The following is a 21,660-nucleotide window of genomic DNA, read 5'->3' as shown; positions in this document are numbered from 1 at the left end:
TGTATAGCCGTTGCCTTATATGGCAAGTGAGCAAGAAATTTCAGGCAGGCTTGATTTGCATGACACATAGGAGGGCGACCGCATGTAACTGCTACAACTGTTCGGAAATATCATTGCATTATGGTTTCGGACTTTGATATCCTGAAAAATGACCATATTACATCTATACCACAAGATTGCAGAAGAAAAAAAAATGATTTCGTCCAGAAAAGGACCAAAAATCGACATAAATGATACCATGTTGTGAGGTTATAGCATTACGTACAGAGACCCGTGTTACACACTACAGCTTAGCTCATCAGGTAACGCGTAGCACTTCGGACCCAGAAGATCCGGGTTCGTGTCCGTGCATGGATTTTTTTTTTCTTTTTAGATATTGAATATCAAAAATATATATTGATATTATATTAATCTATCGATATCATATTTATGAATATCATTTTCTTTATTTTTTCATTAATGAATAAAGAAATATTTTATATTTGTTATTTTTAAATATTCATTTAATATATACAAGGCCTTTGTCTTATGAACAGGACTTCATAGATTCCAAACCCGGCATTCGAATTTTTCTGTTCATTGTAATGGAAAATACCGTGCAGTGGCTCCTATGCGCGGTAAGATGATTCTTGCAAAACACTCGCCACTAAACTTCTATCCCCGATGTAAACAGAGGCTCTTGATGTTGTTTGCAAAACAGCGATCCTTTGTTACAGTAGCAAATGCTCCATTGTTCAGTATCGACTTCATTCAGACAACAAGGACGTGGAAAGTGACGCCGCTTGGCACAAAAATATGGGAATTTTCATGAATTTTAGCAAAATTACCCAGGAAAATAAGGAAGAAATGTTGTAAATGCGGAAACCAGAATAATACGGATGAGGTAGCTTTTGATTTGTTTGACATTTGGTAGTCATTTTAGATAGAACCTTAGCTGTTATGAACTTCTATTTCACTTAATTACCATAGTGCTGATGATTCAATGGTGCTTTTTCAAATTTTATGTTTTATTGCGTGCCATGTACATAATTACATTGATAGCTTTTATAATGAGCCTATTGTACATTTTAGAAATAAGTACAAGTTGTAGGCCAAGACCAGCTTTTTCAAAAGAACTTAAGTTAAGTGACGTAACTTCAAAATTGCTTTCCCCAATCTGCCTTTCTCTATCAAAACAGTACTGAGTCTCCTTTCCCAAAATGACAATTTTTCTTATAGACTCAACAGCCCTTGAGTGACTTTCTCTGGCAGATTTTACTTCAAGTAAAGGGAAAAGACAATTCACACACATAAACGTAGCCAAAACGCCAGCTTTTTTGAAAAGCTCTTGTTTCTTTATCTAACTATTGTTATATTGTTCAGGTTGATTACTGCTAGGTAGTTTAAATTCTGCACTTTTTGTTGTTGTTATGGAGCACCACCACCACCGGCCGCCTTAGGCGTGCACCCTGGGCGCGATACCTACACCGGGTTTTGCCCAGTACCGTATATAGATAGATATATAGATATAGACCAAACTTGCCTGTAGTGCCCGCAGATCAGTGGCACCTCCGGGATTTCTACACGTTGCGATGACTGTGATGTTGGGAACTCCTCTCAACAGATACATGCAAAACTCCAGTCCAATTCCTCTACTTGCTCCTTGCACCAAACAGGCAGGCATGATCTCGGTTTAATACTAAAACATACACGTTGTGTAACAAGAAAATATCCAAAAGCAACCTTGTGTAACACTGGGTTAATCAAGGACTGAGTGAAAGATCATCTGATGTCGTAAAAAATTATGTCATGAGAATTTACGACAAAATGGACGATTTGCGTTGGACGATTTGCGGTAGGATGCGTCATCCTCAAAATTAGCCAATCAGCACTCATGTAAGAACTAAGATCACGCAGCTTGGGCCAATCAAATTTCTTATTACAATTTGAAAAGCAAAGGCCGCCATATTTGAAGTTTCTGCGTTTTCTTTCTGTATTCGTAACATTCAAACCACCAGAAGTTCATAAAACCACACCTTTGAAACTGTGAGTACAAGGAGGGAGAGTCTCCTACCAGAAAGAAAGGCAAGTGAATTCACAATTTTTTGTTGTTGTTGTTGTTGTTGTCCTTGTTTAACGTCTATTATATCGCTAGACGTGGTCTCTTGGTGCTGTGTTACGCTTGGTTCAGATACGAGGGTATTGTCTCTCTAGGTCTTTAACTCTTGGTCGCTTGTGCTTGCGTGCTGCTGGAAGTGTTTCTAGGAGAGCACATCGAGTCTGTGCGTGCTCTCAATGTACCGGGAGAGAGCTAAGTACATCTGCTTGTTGATTGTCTCAGGGAGGTCTTCTCTCATCCCGGCTAGAGTGACGATATCCGTGTCTCTGCATTCCTCTGCAATGTTGTATGTCTCGTATAAGTTCTCAGCTTCTAGCAGCATGTGTTGTCTTTCCTTTTCGTACCGAGGGCAGTGGTACAGGTAGTGTCTGGTGGTCTCCAGAGCACCGCAGTTTGGGCAGTTTGGTGAGACCTCTGGGTTCTTCCAGTTTTGGTAGGCGTTGAGTCTGGTGTGGCCACTCACTAGCTGATTGATGTTTACTTGTGTGTTTCTTCTTCCATGTGTCCTGCCTTTTTTCTTCATGTTAGTGGCGATTTTCTGCATGTGTTCACTTCTCATGTTCAGCTTCATCCTTCTGTTCCATCTCTCATGTGCTTGTGCTTCAATGTGCTTCATGGCTTGATGTTTTGTCCAAGATGTGTATTGGATGTTTGTAGCTTCGTCTGCTGCCAGTTTGGCTTCCTTGTCTGCAATCTCATTTCCAGGGATCCCCATGTGTCCCGGGCACCAGATGATCTGTATGGTGAGGCCTTGAAGTTTGAGTGCTCGTAGTTTGTTTCGGATGGTGTGTACCAGGCTGTTGTAGGCGTCCACTTGCTGTACTCCCATGACGCTCTCCACCGCAGCCTTGCAGTCGCAGAGTACGAGTACCTTAGATGTAGTGATTGTGGTTTGTCTTCTGGTGATTGTGTTGATGGCCAGGTGAAGGCCTTCAAGTTCCCCTTCATAGTTGTTAGATTTGGCTGCTACAGATTTGCGTACTGCGAAAGGTTCAGTGACTCCCCATCTTTCATAGATGACTGCAGCGCACCCAGTGGGCCCTGGGTTTCCTAGGGCTGAGCCATCTGTGAAGATGACGGTTGTTGGTTCCTTGCTGTTTGAGATGTGTTGTAGAGTGTCCAGGATATCTTCTCGTGCCTTGTCTTTTCCCCCTGTGGTGTTAGTTGTTGTTGCGAATGTTCCAGTTATACTGCCCATGGTGAAAGGGGGGAGTCTGGCGTCGTAGTATGGTTCTTTGTCTACGGTGGTTTCATCCATCTCTTCTTTCAGCTCGTTGAGTCTTGTCTGGAGTAGGTGGAGCGGGGATCCTGTCTGGGTTGTTGTTTTTTGAGTCTTCATGTGAGATATGGTGTCGTAGATGGGGTTTCCTGTGTGTTTTGAGGTCATTCTCAGGTACGCCTGGGCTTGTCTGCAACTGAGGTGGATGTCGATCGGTGGGATTCCTGTCAATGTCTCCAGGGCTTCATTGCTTGTTCTTTCGAGGCACCCGGTTGCTGCTATCAGTGCTTGTCTTTGTATGGGCGAGTAGGCCTTCTCCAGTTTGTCTTTGGCTGTGATTGTGCATTCCGAAGCATAGTCTAGGATGGGTCTGACCAGTGTTGTGTATAGCAGGATGTGGGCTTGTTGGTTTGGATTCTTCTTGGCTTGTGTGACTTTGCTTACGGCTTTCAGGGCCTTGAATGCTTTTGTCCGCGTTGTTGTGATGTGTTTGCTGAAGGTGAGTTGTTGGTCCAGGGTTACTCCTACCAGCTTGAAGTCATCTACCAGTTGTATGTTCTTGTTGTCAACTTTCAAGTCCTCAGTAGTGTTGTCTGCATGTGGAGGGGGGAAGATCATGGCTTTGGTTTTGCTCGGCTCAACCTTCATGTTCCATTGTGGGCACCAGTTTAGCATCACTTTAGAGATCCCTTCTTCTACGCATTTCCTCACTGCTTGGACGTCTTCTCCGGTCTTCCAGGCTGCGGCATCGTCTGCGTACTGGAAATTGTCGAGGTTGACGTCAGAGTATGCATCGGCTGTGTACAGGTTGCAGAGGGTTGTAGAGAGGACGGCTCCTTGTGGTATTCCAACTTTGCTCAGCTGTGGTTGTGTGGTAATGGTGTTGATCTTGTAGGTGGCTTCCCGGTCTTTGAGGAAGGAGCTAAGATAGCATAGCATCCTGCCTTTCACTCCTTTGTTGATAAGCTTGTATAGCAGGCCTTCCTGCCATACTCGGTCGAAGCAGGCCTCGTAGTCTGCAAATACAGCAACGGTAGTTTGGTTTAGCTTCCATCCTTCTTGTATGTTTTGTGTTAGTCTGAGGACTCCGTGAGGTGCACTTCTGTGTCTTCTGTAGGCTTCTTGAGTAGGTGCAAGGTGGTTGTTTACCTCTGTCCACCACGTAAGGCGGTTGTTGACTACCCGTTCCAGGATTTTGCCTATTACACTGGAGAGGGTGATGGGCCGGTATGATTTGATCAGGTTGTAGTTGTCTTTGCCGGGCTTTCGGATCAGAACTTTGGTATCTTGTTTCATTTGTTTTGGTAGCTCTCCTTGCTTCCATATACACTGAAACATGTGTAGTAGAGCTTCCGTCAGTCCTTCACCTGCTCTTTTGATCATGATAGGGAGGATCCCCTCCGCAGGACTGGGTGCAGAGTTGGCATTCATCTTATTGATAGCAGCTTGGATTTCCCCCAGCTGGAGGTCTGCATTTAAGGGGTCGTCATGTTGCTCGTCTTGTTGGTCGTTGTTCTTGATTGCATCTGTCTGGTGATCTATGACTGCATGGACTGCATGTGTGACGTTGTCTTTCCAGTGGCTGAGGTCTCCAGACATGTCTACTCCGCTAGGGGCGTATGTCTCTGTGGCTATTTGTGCAATGTCTTCGTCTGTGGTGGCTATGTCTCCGTTGGGTAGGTTCAGGGGCTGTATGACGGTCTTTGTGTTCTTGTTTAGGTGTGTTTTGATAGTCTTCCAGAAACCTTGTGGTCTCCTTGGGTCCATACTTTTGAGCTGTGCTTGCCAGTGTTTGTTCTGTTCGTCTTCTTCCATGAGGGTGAGCGTTTCTTTCTCTTTTAGGTATTTGTTGAGGTTGTGAGTGTCTCTTCTTCTGTGAAATTTTCGTAGGGCTGTTTTTGTGGTCTTCATTTGTTGTTCAAGTGCTGCATTCCAGTGTCCTTTGCTGTGCTTGGTGATGGTCTTCGTGCTTATGATTCCGTCTGTGCATTTGTTCAGTGTGTCTTTGAAGCTTTCGTAGAGGTCCGATGTGTTGATTTTAGATGGTTCTGTGTGGTCTCTGTTTTCTTCTAGCCAGTTCTCAAATTGCTCGTGTGTGGTTTTTTCCCATTGCTCCCAGTCTACATTACGAAGGTCCCATCTTTGGACTTTGGTGTCTGGTTTCTTGATGCCGATTTGCATTGTGATCAGGTGGTGGTCTGTTTTCAGTTGGACTTCGGGTTGTACCCTCCATCTTTCAATCAGTTGCGTTGCTTGCTTGTTAGTGATAGTTAGGTCAATGACGCTGTTTTCTCTTGTTGGTCTGTAGTTGTTGATGACATGGAGCTTGTTTGCCAGCAGGTGGCTGTTGAGATGGTGTCCAAGGTGGTTTTCTCTTTCATCTCCCCATGCAGGGTGCCGGGCATTTAGGTCTCCGCACAGTATCAGGGGTTTGTTGGTGCCTTGGAGAGACTTGAGTACACTCATGACTTCATCTATTCCCTCTTTGTTATCAGGTGGAACATAGGCTGAGATGAGAGTGAAGCTGCCGGTGTCTGCGTAGATGTTCACGGCAGCGATGTCTGCATGTGTTGTGTTGGTCAGCTTTATCTCCAGTACTTTGATGTGTTCTTTGGTAGCAATGGCAACTCCTCCTCCTCTCTTTGTTGCTCTACTCCTGAAAGTCCAATTCCAAGTTTTCAGGCACTGGGGTTTGTCCGTTTTATTCCAGACTTCTGACAGGCAGAGTATGTCTATGTTCTGTTTTCTGCACATGTGTTCGACTAGTGTGGCGGATGTGTTGATGGAGCGGATGTTTACCTGGGCGATGTTCATGTTGAATCGTTCAAATGTGTGGCTACGTATGTGGGGAGGAAGACTTGTTGGTGATACTGGTTCCAAGATGTGGTCACATGTGGGAGATATATGTACTAGTAGGCATACTAGTACTAATGGAAAGAACAAGGTGGTAGTTTTCTTCATTCCCTGCTCTAATTGAGCCTTTCTTCTAGCCTTCGTCTGGTTTCTAGGAATTGTTTACACCTTGGGTCGTTGGCGGAGTGTGTGCCTCCGCAGTTGATGCACCTTGGTTTGCACGGGTTGGGATGTCCCTTGGCTCCACCACACCTGATGCAGCTGGGCTCCTCCTTACACAGTCTGGCAATGTGTCCAAGTCTGTGACAGTTGTAGCACCTGATTGGTGTGTTCTTCTTGCTTCTGTAGGACTCTACGGTTACTTTCACACCTCTTATAATGAGACTTTGAACAAAGAGTTCGTTGAGTTGGCCTTGTGTGGCGTCTACTCGTGCAACCCTCAGGGGTTTGCCTGTGTCTTGGTAGTGGTATCTGTGTGCTTTGACTTGAATTCCGGTTTGTTCCAATACGTTTTGTTCAATTTCCTCTTGTGTTACTTCTGCTGCAATGTTTTTTAGAATGGCTCTTCTCCCGTATGTTTGGTTTGTTCTGTGGCTTGCGAGTTTATCTTGCTTAGCGTTGAAGGCACCGTCTTTCCACGGTTGTAGCAGTTCTTCTGTGGCTTTGGTGGTTTTGCAGTGTACAGCGATGCCTCCCCTAGGAAGTAGGTATGCGAGGTTGATGTTTTGAGCGCAGTGTGGTTTGTTTCTGGCGATCTCAGCGAGTATCTTCCCACTGTTTTTGTAGTGTTCCGGTTTGGGAATTCCGTCGATGACTACAATATGTTCTGATGGGCCCTGGATGTCACTTTCTTTATATGAGTCTGATGTCGGTTTGTCTTCCTGTAGTTTCCTGTTGTCTTTCGTGTTGCATATGCTGTAGTCTAACTCTAGGGTAATGCACTGTGCACAATGGTAGGATTCGCTGTTTTCTATGAGGAAGGCACAAACCTTAGGAGACAGTTTGGCACATGAGCTGTGCCACCACTTGTCACAACTGTCACAACAAATCCACTGTCCTCCTTCTGGGTGGTCGTTGGCACAGACACAGACCTCTTCCTCAGCAACTTCTTGTGAGACTGGGTTACGTCGTGGTGGTTTTGCTAACCTGGTGTTCTTAGATGTTGGTGGAGACTTTGTCTTGAGTACTATGCGGTTGCTTGATTTTTCCTGTTTATTCTTTGCTTGGTCACTGTTCTTTACTTGGTCGCTGATCACAGCTGGGTAAGTTGGCCCCTTGTTTGGTGTATTTTCCTTCTCTTGTTTCTGTTTTTGAGCTCTTGTATAGGGCATATCCAAGAAAACAAAATGGCGTCGGCTTGGCTTGGGTTATCTTGGGTTCTAAATTTCAAAGTAGTACTCTTCTCATTTGGTCAAGGTTTCGGATATGAAAAGGAAACTACTGTAGTCAGGAGACCGACTAACCTGTTTAATGTCAGATGTATCCAAGTTGTTTTGGAAGCGTTGTGGCAGGAGATTCGTCTCGGCTTGGGCCGGCTTGGCTTGGGTTGATTTGAATCACAATATGGCGCCCTCCCACTCTTGTTTCAGCGTCAGGAAAAAGAAGTACGGAAGGCTGCAAAACTCGAGTTCTTTACCTCCGGACGTTCCTTCAGTAAAGCCAAAAATCTGTCTTAGCGAATGTCAGATGTATCCACAGTTATTTTGGAAGCGTTGGAAGCGTTGTAGCAGGAAATTCGTCTCGGCTTGGGTCGGCTTGGCTTGGGTTGTTCTGAATCACAATATGGCGCCCTCCCACTCTTGTTTCAGCGTCGGGAAAAAGAAGTACGGAAGGTTGCAAAAAACGAGTTCTTTACCTCCGGACGTTCCTTCAGTAAAGTCCAAAACTCTGTCGTAGCGAATCCCCTTTGTATGATGAGAAGAAACCGTTGTACAAGCCTTATTTCGTGGAAAAAAGCTTGAAGAAACGGGAGCTCTCAAAAACACGTCCACTCAGTTCACGCACACCACGCACACCACAATTTTTTTGTTGGTGCTGTTGGCACTTGGTCCGCGGGGAGGGGGTACGAGGGAAAATAAAGAAAACTTCGACCCCGTTCATACTAGGCTTCGCTGATCCGGATAATATCCGGATCAGCGCTGATCCGGATATATCCCTTTGCGTTCATACCAGGGTTAGGCTAATCCGGATCTGCATAATCCTGTCCAAAAACAGATCCGGATATATCCAGCTAGGTGCCGCTTGGTTAAGTCAGACAGGTCAAAGGGTAACGTTTACTACAGTAGGGTAAAGTAAAAAAGTAACAAAAGTATAAGAGTAGAGTAGAGAAGATTGTTTCGGCCAGGTACAAGTCCTTTCGAACAGTTCTAAAACGTCTAAAAGTTTGAAACGTTCTTTAGAACAGTGCGTCTTTCTTTAAACATGTCAGGTGGGAATACCCGTGTCGCGGCGCGTTGTGCCATCCTTAGCTAACGATATATAAGTACATTAACAGCGCTCGTGAGTGCGACTCGCACACAATATGTATGCGACCAGTTTTTTGATAATGCGACTAGATTTAAAATCACGGTCGCACGGTGCGACTATCAAAAATTAAGACCTGCACCTAGATAATAGGTGCAGAACTAAGCGGTAAGCTGAAAAATAAACATTAGGTATTCAAACGCTACCGCGAAAATCGCCGGTGAATTTTCCATCTTGTTCCCACACCCGCGGTACAAAAAATGTCCGTTCCAAGTAGGTATTCCAACGACGCTACCGCGAAAATCTCCGGTGAATTTTCCATCTTGTTCCCACACCCGCGGTACAAAAAATGTCCGTTTCAAGTAGGTAATCCAACGACGCTACCGCGAAAATCGGCTAACTACCGCATGGCGATCGGTAAATTTTCTACCATCTTCCTACACCCGCGATACAAAAACTATTCGTTTCTACAGGCAAAGTCACCCAGGAAAATAAAGAATATAACTTTCTCTTTCTCGTGATGTGTTTGTTTATCTTGTAAAATGTTTCAAACGCCAGAAATTTACCGATGAAAACGGCGCGGCGTAGCGCGCGCGGCCGTGATTCAAAACATGGCCAATTTCACTTCCGCCTGCGTCTTAGACCGCAGCAGAATGAGCCGATTACGAGCTTTAAATTGGTACCTGGAACAAAGGGAAAATTTATTTTTTGAGCATTAAAATTTGATTGTAACGAACTCTTTAATGATAAAAATTATCACCTGAATTTTTCTTCTTCTTGTTCTTGGTGTCAAAATGACGGCAAGAAACAGGGCTACGTTTTGATGTAATCGACATGTTTATATCATGCACACCGGCGAGGCGGCAAGCTCCTTTTCCCGATGGAGGTGGCCCTGTGATTGGATGGTTGCGCCGCGCGGGCCTGACGCGCGAAATTTGGACTAGATATTTGACTGGGCTGGCACAAACAGATCATTTTTGATACTATTGAGCAAGAATTTCAACGTTAGAATATTAAAGCATTTTTGATTGTTTGCAGACAGAGGGTGGGGGTGAAAAAAAATGCCAGTAAATATGTTTTTAGGGTTGAACTTAATGCCAGCAGTGAAGTTAAAAATCATGGAATGGGACTTAATTTGTTTTGGTCATGAAACCAATAGCTAAGTAACGGAGTTATCTATTTATTTATCATTCAAGGATATGTGAATCATTACTTGCCTTGTTCCAAGTAAAAAAATACCATTGTGTATTTTTCAACTTGTTGAACTTGAGGCACCGTGGCCCCCGGATAGGGGCCAGCCGGGGAACCTATGCCCAATTTTTTCGAAAATCTCAATACATCACTCAAGCTTATGTAATTTTTAATGTCATCGCAAATGGTCATGTGAATCATTGCTTGCCTTGTTCCAAGTTGAAAATACCATTGTGTATTTTTCAACTTGTTGAACTTGAGGCACCGTGGCCCCCGGATAGGGGCCAGCCGGGGAACCTATGCCCAATTTTTCTAAAATCCCTCTACACAGATATCATTTCCCCAAGAACTAACTAGATTATATACCACACATTGCCAGTTGTTCTGCACCATCAATGTAGGCTTTATATTTTATGATCTATTCAAATACTTTATTCCAGGTTGTTAACATTGATTAATAGGAGTATTACTTGGTATGGCCAAGACTTTTCTTGTTCTTCCAACTTTTTGTAGTGGTGCTCCTAGATTTTTGCTGGTGCCCCTAACTTTTTTGGGTTAGGGGCACAGTGCTCCTAGACCTAAAAGTTAGTCTGGAGCCCTGATTAATAGGTGTTAGTGTTAAGTGTGACGTCGAACCCGGCAATGTATCCGGATACGCGAGCCAGATTGCGTTCATACCAGGGTTCACCTCGCAGCTGATCCGGATAAATCCACCTCCAGATGTGGATACAATCGTATCCGGATATATCCAGATCATATCCGGATCAGGACCGTTCATACTAGGCTTCGCGGATCCGGATCAGCGCTGATCCGGATATGATCGGGATCAGCGAAGCCTAGTATGAACGGGGTGTTCGAAGTTGGATAGGGCAGGGAAATGAGAGAGCCTTTGTATGACACAAATTCAAAACAGATTTCTCAGAGTAGACCCCGTACGCCTGAATGCATGTGATTGTATACAATGTACAATGTATTTATGTTTATGTGTGTATGAGTGTGGGTTAGAACGTTGTGTGTGTGTGTGTGTTTGTACAATAGTATTGCTCATTTCTTTCGTGTAGCCACAATGTACATGTGCGCCTGACTGACAGTAAAGGAACAGGGAACATGGTCCTCCGTGTTTGAACAAGTGCTTTTGCAAAAAGCTGCCAATTTCGCCTCATGAACATCGTTATTTACAGGTGGTTAGTTGAGGAATATATTATAATGGGATGTGATGTACTCTCATCTCCCAAATAAACGTACCGGTACGTTTATTTTTTTTAGCCTCAAAATCCACCCAGTACGTTCTTATTTTGGACGGTACGTTTATTGTTTTTTTGAAAATTCATTGGGACTTTGCTTACCAGAGATCCCCAATATAACGAAAGTTTAGTTTTTTCCCCATATTTCCCCGATATTTTTGCTCCTAAATTGCTACATTTAGACCAAATGACGTCGATTTCCCCGCCGCTACAATGACCCGGCATCTTTGTGAAATTCTGGCGGTACTAACACATCGGTCGATCTTGCTACGTTGTTATTAGGGGAAAATAAGACGGCACACTGAAGTTTTGAAATGTATTTTTCATATACACAACTTTGACAGTCTCTACTAGTATTTACATCGTGAATCATAGCACGTTGATCAGAAAACAAATTACATGAATATGCCAGCGGCGCACCGTCTGTTTCAAGTACGCATGTAAGATTACTCACGTGAGATCAAGGAGCCAAAACTTTGAAAATTTAAAATCACCACGTAAAAATTGTGTCTTAGTATTAAAAACTGTATAATCACTTTCAAAATATACCAAAAGGTTTCAATCCTACCACAAACATGAACATTTAGTCCTTCGAAAATCGCCACAGTAAAGACGCACGGCAGTGAGTCCGTGGGAAAGCTTCTCTTGCATGGAAGAGCTCACCTCACGAAGGCGACACTTTTTTTTTGATCTACAAATAAAACTCCTTTGCCTTAGTCCAAACTGTACAGAGTTTCAACAAAAAGAATTTTGTGTAATAAAGTCTATACACAATTAAATTACAATCTAGTCACGGTTATTATCACATAAAAAATGCTTTTAAAAAGATCGCTCCCCTACAGAGAGAATGCCAGGGCTTTCCAAGAAGTTTGCGTGTAGCTTCTGTTAGCCCCGCCCCTTACTGTCTGGGAGGGCCTGTTCTGACGCCGCTCTGTCTAGCTCAGGCTTTGATGTGCAACATGAGAACCCTGTGGTTTTTGGCAACATTGTACAAGCTTGTGGTTTCTGTATCTAAACAACTAATTTGTTGACAATTTAGTCTCTCAAAATGAAAGTTTTCTTTTCTACATAAAATGGTAATTTTTGGATTTGAAATTATTTGGATTGCAACGACACAACCAAGGACAATATATGGTAATGTCCTTAACATTATTTATGAAAAGCATACAATTTACAAATCTGCTTCTACATGCAATGCATAACACGATAAATGGCATGTTGAGATATAAAAAAAATAACATCATATACATGTCATAGTTCGTCCTGTCTATATGGCTTTTACAAATAAGCAATTCTTTTACTGAGCATATATTCAGGATATTGTAATTTTCTGTTCAAGTTCTAAATGCTGATACATTTAAATTTTGTGTGAAAAAAAAGTACAAGGTGTTGCCCATCCAAGTGAACTTTAGAAGTTCGGCGACTAATCTTTCCAAAATGTGGTAAGTCTGAATAGATAAATCAGTCATAAATGAATAAAAAGAACCTACCTGCTTAGGACAGAAGTAGCATGGACACAGTTTACGTGTCAATTTGGTCATTTTCCGGGGGGTATGTTTATTCCGGGGGGTACGTTTATTAGATTTTGAAGATTTGTCCAGGGGGTATGTTTATTCCGGGGGGTATGTTTATTTGGGAGATGAGAGTATATTCTTAATCCGTCACCCTTGCCCTTAATCCGTTAACATAAACTTTAATCCCACAGGATAACCCTTAATTTGTCACCCTTACCCTTAATCCGTTACGAAAGCCTTTAATCCCCTCAGCATTGCCCTTGATATGTCACCATAGCCCTTAATCCATCCCCATAGCCCTTAATCCGTCACCTTTGCCCTAAATCCGTGGTGATAAACTTTAATCTGACAGCATAACTCTTAATCCATCACCAGAGACCCTAATCCGTCACCATAACTCTTAATCCATCACCCCAGCCCTCTTAATCCGTCACCATAACTCTTAATCCATCACCCCAGCCCTTAATCCGTCACGCTAGCCCTTAATCCACCTACCTTCAAGTCCAGTTTCGCCGTTAGCGGCGAAACCGGAACAAAATGGGGGTAACGAGTTCCTGTACGATGTAACACTGTTACATGTATGCTCATTGCCAACCTCCACCCCCCACTGTAACACACATCAACCCCATCCCCTGCCCACAGCAATGATCAGTTGCATTCCCTCCAGCCCACCCACAGAGTGACCCATCTTTTCCTCAAGGAAATTCCATTAGATGCCAAACCCCTATGAATAGCCTTGGGGCCCAGAAAGGGTAGAATGCTGGGGTAGCCCACCCCACTAGCCCACCTCACCGTTTCCGGGAACCCAGCTACGAACCCAGAGTCCTATGTTGCAGTGTTCTCGCCAGCGCCCGTCCTCCCGTCATTTGACAGGTTTTTGTCGCTCATGACGGACAAAATTTTTGCCCAACCCGTCATTTTTAATGGACAAAAATCGGTGTGTAAAGATATTTAGACAGAGTTTAGAATTTTGCAAAAACTCAGGAGGATCACCGGAAGTTCGCGACGAGGGCGATCTAGATCATTTCTAATGCCCGCCGGCGACAACCCCAGCCACACACAAAGAGCGCCATGGTGGTTGCTAGTAATATTTGGTGGCCGCCGAAAACTCGGCATCATGCGCCGCCCTCCTTTTGGCCGGTCGCATCGGGCTGACGTTTATTTCTGTTTTGTCCCTCTCGGTTCACCGTCAGTTATTGTTATCAAAGAAGCCTAAAAATTCAGAAATATTCCTATAGCTATCAGGCTTTCTGTGATCTGTAAAACATTATTAAAGTTTCAAGCCGCGGCGGCTGAGTTACAAAAATTGCGCTTTCTTCCCGCAAGAAATGGTAAACAGACGTCAGATATTCTATTCCACCAATCACAGTGCTCGTCTCCATCGCGTCAAGAAAAACCGACCAATGACATGCGAGTCTCGCTACTCGCGTGATTTCAGCTAAGCGTGAATTTGCGAGATGTTATATAGGTGAATGGCTGTGAATGGCAGAATGGCGGGGATTGGAAGGATCGTACGACAAAGCGGCTGTTGGAAGGCTTGAATCGACAACTTTTGAACACATTCAGTGCAGTTACCGGAGAAATTAACCGTGGAAAACATGGGAGAAAAAAAATTGACGTCTTTATGGCGATCTTTCTCAAAGTAGGGTGTCAAATTCCTCATTATGTTCAATAATTACAGGAAGCATACGGGACAAGTGTTGAAAAATTTTGTTTTTGCCGACTTATTCTGTGTGTATTTTTTGTAGGACGTAGATAAGTAATAAAGTTTTCTTGTGCTTAGTTTTCTTTTCTTTGCCGATTGTATACAACATAGAAGTGTAGCTTGTGTGTGAACATTCGATCTTACCGTGATGACGACACGCCTCCCCCCAAAATTAAGCCTGAAACCCTCGTGTAATTTTTCACCGAAAGAGATGTCATTAAACTAAGCTTATTCTACCATGAAATTTGCCCCTCAAAATGCAGGAAATAGCGTTTCAGAGGGTCTAGATTCCAAAATTTTCCGGGGGGGGAATACCCTCAGACCCCCCTAGGATGGTCACGCCTCCGACGCGACGCCTCGCGCCTTTGGCGCTCGATATGTTCTTCCCTCAAACAAAATTGAAATGACGGGTAAAAATTTCAGGCTGGCGCGAACACTGCTATGTTGTCCTTGTTTTCCTTACACATAAATGAAGTACTGCACTGCAGTACTTCTTTGATATTGTACACCTACCAACATGCTGTACCTGTCTCTTACAGTCACGATGGGGAAGCCATCTTGGGTCAACAACGTAACTGGCAGCACCGTCAAAAAGGCAAGAGTCTACACGACAAAGAAGAACAAGAAACAGATCCAGTACAACACACGTGTGGTGGACAATGCCTGGGAACAGGTGTGCAAGTTCAACTTGGGCGACATCTCCCCCTTTAGTCTGGATAGTCCAGAGGTGCAGGTCCCAGAGGCACGGTCTCGAGCCGCGGGGAGGCAGGGAGAGTCCCCAGGGTGGCTGACAGACAAAGGGTCATGTCGGGAGGAGGTAATGAAAGACAGACCATGTCAGGACATGACATCACACTGGAACAACAGGTACTGTAAATCTTGAAATCTTTACAGTCCTTTTCGACGGTGACCTCTCCACCACGAATTCACAACATTGAATGCGTGTGATTCCAATAGATTAAGATTATTACTGTGTCAGAATTGTTTCAACTGCAAACTTAAGTTTAAAACAATAACACACAATGTAAAAACATCTTTTTGCTTTCTTACAAAAGCAAATGAATTTACAGTAATCTAATGGGGTCCGGTCTGCATGCCCCTTTTCCATAAAGCTACTCAAGCAATCTAGTTTAATTTCCTGTAATTCATAGGGAATTTAAGGGAAAACTATTTTATTCCACCATAGTGCAGAGCGTGGTGGCCAAATTTTTTGCAATTTTCTGGACTTCCTGAATTTAGCATAATACGTAGGTGGCCGTCCTGAACCTAAGGCATTAACCATTGTTTTTGGCGGTGCCTCAGGGGCGAGCCTAATGGTATAGTATTGTGTGCAGTTTGCAAGAATTCTAGAAATTGCCTAGGAATTTGTCCACAGGCATTTGTAATCTCTGGTATGTTTGGATGTTAGCCCCATGACCTCAGGTCTTGGAATGGTGGAATGTGGGTCATCCATGTCCCTTCTGGTATTCCATTGGTATGTAGGTCATCTAGGTCCCCTGGGGAACTACTCTGGCATGTTGTCAAAGTAGGTCATCCAGGCAAGTCCAAAGCAGGAGGTTACATTCCAAGCCTTTGGGGCAAAGTCCATGGCAGGAAGTTACATTCCAACCTGTTACTAGTGTTGGAAATTCCTGACAGACAGACAGACAGACAGACAGACAGATTGACACACTCACACAAACATACTAACCACAACAGAAAACTACATGCTACCATAGACATCTTCTTTGGATATCCAGTATGAACAACACCAATTTACAGTGCCATATGCATATTACATTGATTTAACACATCACCCACAACAACAACCATCGCCATGGCAATGTCTGTTTTTCCATTGCCAATCTTGTTGTCTCTGTGTGTTTTCCACAGGAACAGTGCAGTCTCCCCCTCACCATGCAGCAACAAAGAAAACAGCCTACTCGAAAACCGCCAACTCCTCTGTTCCCAAAAAGTTCCCACCAAGAAAAAATCATCAATAGTTCGGAACACCCACAACTTTGACCTTGACAGTGACTTAGACTTTGTTCCGAGCCAGCCTAAGAAGCGCAAGGCTCCATCTCAACAACAAAAGAAGGCTTGTTCCAAGAAAGGAGGAAGGAAGTCTAGAAGAAAGGAAAAACCTTCCTTAAAAGCACCAGTTAAAAGTGGCCAGTACTCTTCTGATTTTGAACAACACAGCAATGCTAGGAATCTCTCACAACTGAACTATTTTAATTCACAGGAAAGTATGAACTTTGGCAATAGTGAGGATGCAACAAGTCCTACGTACAGCAACCTCCTAGGAGACGCCTCTTTCAAAAACTACAAGTCTGCGTCAAGTTTGTACCACAACCACAACTCCTATTTTGACGAGTTGGTTCGCTATCGTTTTGACCAGTTTGTGACGAGGGAAAGGAAAGCGAACACCCCTCTTTCCTTCACGTCTGACTCTCCCTTTGATGGGACAGATAGCAAGTATCAAAGACCACCTAACCAGGTTCAACTAGAGAGTCCCATTGAGAAGTGTATGGCACCTGTAGTGACGCTGTCTGACATCTCAAGGAAGGTATGAAAATGTATGGTCTCTAGGGATATGTGCCTAAACAAAATTCAGATATAGGTACAGGTACAGGTACAGAGGTTAAAGTACAGATCCGGACCTGAACCTGTACCTAAACAAGTATGGTCAGTTATCTGTATGTTACCATGTAGCCAACTGTCTTTTCTAGAGATGAATTGTCATCTTTTCTTTGTTTTCTGGAATTTATGATCGACCTAAAGATACGTTTTTTGGGGCTCATGCCACACCAATTTTCGTATTCACTATAGGGAGGGAATGTATTGTTTTTGCTGGCGTGTTCTTCTTCTTCTTTCTTCTTCTTCTGCCAAAAACCAAGTAGATGACGTAGGGTCGTAGGTCTAGTAATACTGGTACCGGTATTGTGCTAATGAGGACCTCATTTGCCTAGTTTATGTAGAAACCTGTATTTTCCTTACAATAAATGCTACGGAATCCGATGTCATATTTCAGGTGTAGGTAGGTACCTTTAGGAAAGATGAATACACCTGGATATACATTATGCCAACGATGACCTCATTTGCATGATTTCTGCAGAAACTTTATAATTCCCTTACAGATGTCATATTTGAGGTGTAGGTACCTCTAGGAAAGATGACTACACCTGCATGTAAATTATGCTAATGAGGCTGTGCCTTAGAAATCACCCGTCTTTTCATTCTGTCTTCAACATGCAGACAGTTAGGCAATGGTTTACTCAAACCGCATGACATTACTTACTTCATCTGACACTGTTATCGAATTTGTTAGTAGTTCACTTCATTCAAGAAAAACACATCGGATTACACATTGTTGATGATAATGGCGCAGCAATTACAGACTATATCCTGATACAAGTTTGGAATAAGGGCTGCACTGTGTCGTCCTGTAAGTTGGTGACAAGGAGCAATCTTATTACATGCAAAATAATTGTACAACTCACTTGTACGGATTTTTCAACTTTCTTACATGGCCAAATGCCATTTTACGGCATCTAGAACGTTTTTACGATAGAACTGACAGTAGTTTGCCACATATTGCACTATTTTTATATGTTGACCATTGCCGAAGGGTAAAAAAAATCTTCAAAATCAGGCGAAAATCAATGCACGCGCTGAATCAGATGTCATCCATAGAATTTACTTGCTGTTGCCTTAATGTAAATGTTATGGATGTCATATTTGAGGTGTACATACCTTTAGGAAAGGTGAGTACACCTGGATGTAAATTATACTAATGAGGACCTCATTTGCATAAGTTATGCAGAAACTTATATTTTCCTTATGGTACATTCTACAGATACCATATTGGAAGTGTAGGTGCCTTTAGAAAAAGTAAATACACAGACTATTTTTTTTTAAATAATTTTTTTAATTCTTGCCCTGTCGCTCCAATTTTCTTCTTAAAAAAATCCGAGAATCAACAAATAAAACTGGTGTGGTCTCAACATTTTTTCAACAGGACTCTTTTAGAGTACCCACTTAATACACAAACAAGATCAAGACCATATAGAACTGTAAAGGTTACTTTTTTTCTACAACAGTTACATTTATGTGATGAGCTACTGTCTTTTTATCCCATGTTTTTAGCGAAGCTTCAGGAGCGAGCTTAATAGTATATTTTACGCCCGTTTTACAAGAATTCCTAGAATTATACGGGAATCCGTCCACGCAAACTCTGTGGACACCCGCCTGTCACTCTATACCTTGTTAGCGGTCTGGCATCCCGGCGCAGCAGATGACAGATGACCTACTTATGTAGTGTCCGATTTCGTACTAGTGGGAGCGTGTCAGGGAGTTATCGGACACCGAATCTAGTGTTCTAGCTTTGAAAAGGGTTTTCAACCCACCCCAGTTGATCTATTATCACAAGAACTTGTTGAACACCATGCCTCCCTCTAAAAAACCTCTGTGGACACCAAAACTGGAGGAGCTCCAAGCATATATAGAAAGGTTTTTTAACAGAACGATAAAGAACTTGGTTACCGCTTGGCAGTCTACACTGAACGCTTGACGTGGAGGGGTGCGGTGTCGGAAAAACAACAGTAACTCCTCGAAAACACCACGTACAGAGCCAGAATAACAACCAAAACGATCCTTTGGAGCCCCAGCAAAACGAATTTCTAAACTTTTGGCCTAGATTCTCACTCCACCTATCCAAAAATGACAGAGAAAGGACACTACACAGGGAGTGTGCTCCCGCCTTTCGATATCTGTTCTGAATTCCTTGAGTAACCTATGGTGCCTTTCTATATCTGCTTGTTATTGGGTAGGCCTACTACTCTCTCTTCGCAGCCAGGGGCCTCCATTTAACTCCATGTAAAGTGCCGTTCCTAAGCGCAAGGGCGCAACGTCAACGGGACAAATCAGGAACCCTAGATTCAAACTCAGTTCATGTACCTCTGGCTTGGCAGACGCCTTACTGATTTCTTAGTGTTTTTTTAACAAATATTATGGCAGAACTAAGAGTGCTACGTTGATACTTTATTTACAGTGAAGTAAGATCAACCCAGACACCTTCGCTATGGGAATGATTTTCAATTGCCACACTCATTCTTGTTGTTCCCTTCTTAAGGAGGCCAGTAATGTTGTGCTGGCCGAAGGGTCCCCAAGTTCTTCTGAGGTATCTGGAAGTTCCAAGCAGCCAACTTCTCCAGACTTTATTGTTCCCGAGTCCCCAATAGAACAGGTAAAGAAAGATGGAATCTCCAAACAAATCTATCAGTGGCAAGGCAGTATCGGAAGGGCCAACCAGTATCTAAAAGGCCACCGGAGGTCTATTGGATACTGGTTGGCCCTTCGGGTTCTTAGTTCTTAGAACATGTTTCAATATCAATAGAAATGGTGTGATCCCATTGATGTAAGCAGTTTCTGTGGTTAAACTTGTCCATTCTTTAACCTAGCTAAATACAGTAAATGCATTTAGGTTTGCGGTGATTTAATTTTACGGCAGAGAGAAAATGGAGTGATCTCAGTGGTTTTTAGTTCGCTGTGAAACAAGCTTAAGGTGGTAGGCTGACAGGGGACAGAACAAACATTTTTGCTGTTAACACGACCACTGCAAACTTAAATGGAATTAAAAGTAGTTGTCATACTCATAGTTTTACTTTTTTGATCCCGCAGGATTCCTTGGAGCTGGGTACAGAATTGTCCCCAGAGGCTATGGTTTTCAGAACAAGCACTCCCTTAAAGGCAAAACGCACTTACAACCTTAGGAAAGCAAGCAAAACAAGAGCTTCTGGGACAAGACAACAGCCAGCTCGTCAGAGAAACCAGCAATCCAACCGAGACATGGACGCTCCACCTCCCAAGCGGCATAGAGCAAAGAACAGAAACACTGAGGACGATAGTTGGGAAACCAGGAGTTCCTACAGAAAGAAGACCGGTAACACCAGGACATTGAGGACAAGACGAAAGAACAGTTTCAAGTCTGTGACGCCGTGTTCGGTCGTGATGCCCAGGCTTAGCGAAGAAGACATACAGAGTTTGTCTAGGAATAAGTCAACCAGACGGAAACAACAGTCAGGCAATGTCAGGAAGCTTGAGAAGAATGCAAAGGAACGCATCAGTAACAAGAAAACAACGTCAGTGCAGCAGAGAAAGAAACGTTCAACATATGATTGCTTCAAAACACCCAAAACATCTGCTTTTCGGTATGTCTAATATAGATCATACCAACTTAGTTACAGGCAAGCGCAAAGTCGCTGGGTACAAGGGGCTTGAAATACCTTTAAAACTAAAGGCAGGTTGCCTGAAATCTAGATTGCCCATTAACAAATAAGCAATCAGGGATTTGGAAGAGAAATCTTGTGTGCCCAGTTTAATCAAGGCAACAAACAATGGATCTTGAATGGATCTTGCCCAAATTCATTGCGTCCATGCTTGGATTGCATGATGCTTGCATTGTGCTGTCGACCTTCCATATCCTGAAAAATGGCCATATTTCATCATTGCCACAAAAATGCACAAGAAGAAACTGATTTTGCCAAGAAAACGACCAAAAATCCACAAAAATGATACCATGTAGTGAGGTTAAAACATCATTATCTTTAGAAATTGCTGATCAAATGGCTAGTTACAAGTTAGCTCAATCGGTTACATCGTAGGACTGCGCTTTTGGTATGAGTCCCCGGTTCGATACCGAGTGTGGACATCTTTCTTTTTTTCTTTTTAAACAGCCATTTAATATTTAGAACGCCTTTGTCTTATGAACAGAACTTCATAGATTCCAAACTCGGCTTTTGAAAAATTTTTGTTGTTCATTGTAATGGAAAATACCTTTCAATGGATGCTTGCATGTATCAGTAACGTAACGCAAGTACTGCACTTCAAATTATACTGTCAACCAAATGTTGCTGTAGAATCAGATACAGTAACTGCAGTTGAACATAACTCTGTACATGTAAATGAACCAGAAATTTTTATAAGTGTTGCCGATTTTGAAAGAATGTTCCCGAATCCAGCCGAAAATTTACAAAATTGATACCATGTAGTGAGGTTAAAACATCATTATCTTTAAGAATCGCTGGTCAAATGGCTAGTTACAAGTTAGCTCAATTGGTTACGGGCTTACGTGTTGCCGGCTTTCATAGCAGCGCGGCTCCTATGCGTGGTAAGATGATTCTCGTAAACACTCGCCACTAAACTACTACTTATTCCCAAAGTAAACAGAGGCTGTTGATGTTGTTTAAAGAAAGTACAAGTTGTAAGCCAAGACCAGCTTTTCTAAAAGCACTTGTTTCAATTATATTCATAGCCTGATTTTAGTCTGCTAGTATGAATTTTCTGTCTAGAAAATTTAGTGATTATAAGTAAGTAATAAGTATGTGTTACCA

At 43.0% G+C, this 21,660-nt stretch overlaps 2 protein-coding genes and 1 long non-coding RNA gene across 3 annotated transcripts in view; 2 read left to right on the top strand and 1 right to left on the bottom strand.

Moving 5' to 3' along the window:
- Nucleotides 1–1,760, bottom strand: part of LOC136431435 (C-signal-like) — a 57,119-nt gene extending 55,359 nt beyond the window's left edge. Inside the window, exon 1 of the mRNA XM_066422810.1 lies at nt 1,523–1,760. Coding sequence (XP_066278907.1) covers nt 1,523–1,663 — 141 coding nt within the window. The 5' untranslated portion in view covers nt 1,664–1,760. The remainder of the gene's footprint in view (nt 1–1,522) is intronic.
- Nucleotides 1–21,660, top strand: part of LOC136431438 (uncharacterized) — a 150,721-nt gene that overhangs the window by 92,702 nt on the left and 36,359 nt on the right. The gene's annotated exons all lie outside the window — the stretch shown is intronic.
- Nucleotides 1,936–21,660, top strand: part of LOC136431433 (serine/threonine-protein kinase haspin-like) — a 53,733-nt gene continuing 34,008 nt past the window's right edge. Inside the window, exons 1-5 of the mRNA XM_066422805.1 lie at nt 1,936–2,064; nt 14,827–15,154; nt 16,160–16,835; nt 19,401–19,514; nt 19,949–20,478. Coding sequence (XP_066278902.1) covers nt 14,832–15,154; nt 16,160–16,835; nt 19,401–19,514; nt 19,949–20,478 — 1,643 coding nt within the window. The 5' untranslated portion in view covers nt 1,936–2,064; nt 14,827–14,831. The remainder of the gene's footprint in view (nt 2,065–14,826; nt 15,155–16,159; nt 16,836–19,400; nt 19,515–19,948; nt 20,479–21,660) is intronic.

Source organism: Branchiostoma lanceolatum, chromosome 3 (genome assembly GCF_035083965.1).
Source record: "Branchiostoma lanceolatum isolate klBraLanc5 chromosome 3, klBraLanc5.hap2, whole genome shotgun sequence".
In the NCBI taxonomy this organism is placed as follows: domain Eukaryota; kingdom Metazoa; phylum Chordata; class Leptocardii; order Amphioxiformes; family Branchiostomatidae; genus Branchiostoma; species Branchiostoma lanceolatum.
Note: the sequence above shows the minus strand (reverse complement) of the source record. Positions and strands in the feature narration are given on the sequence as shown.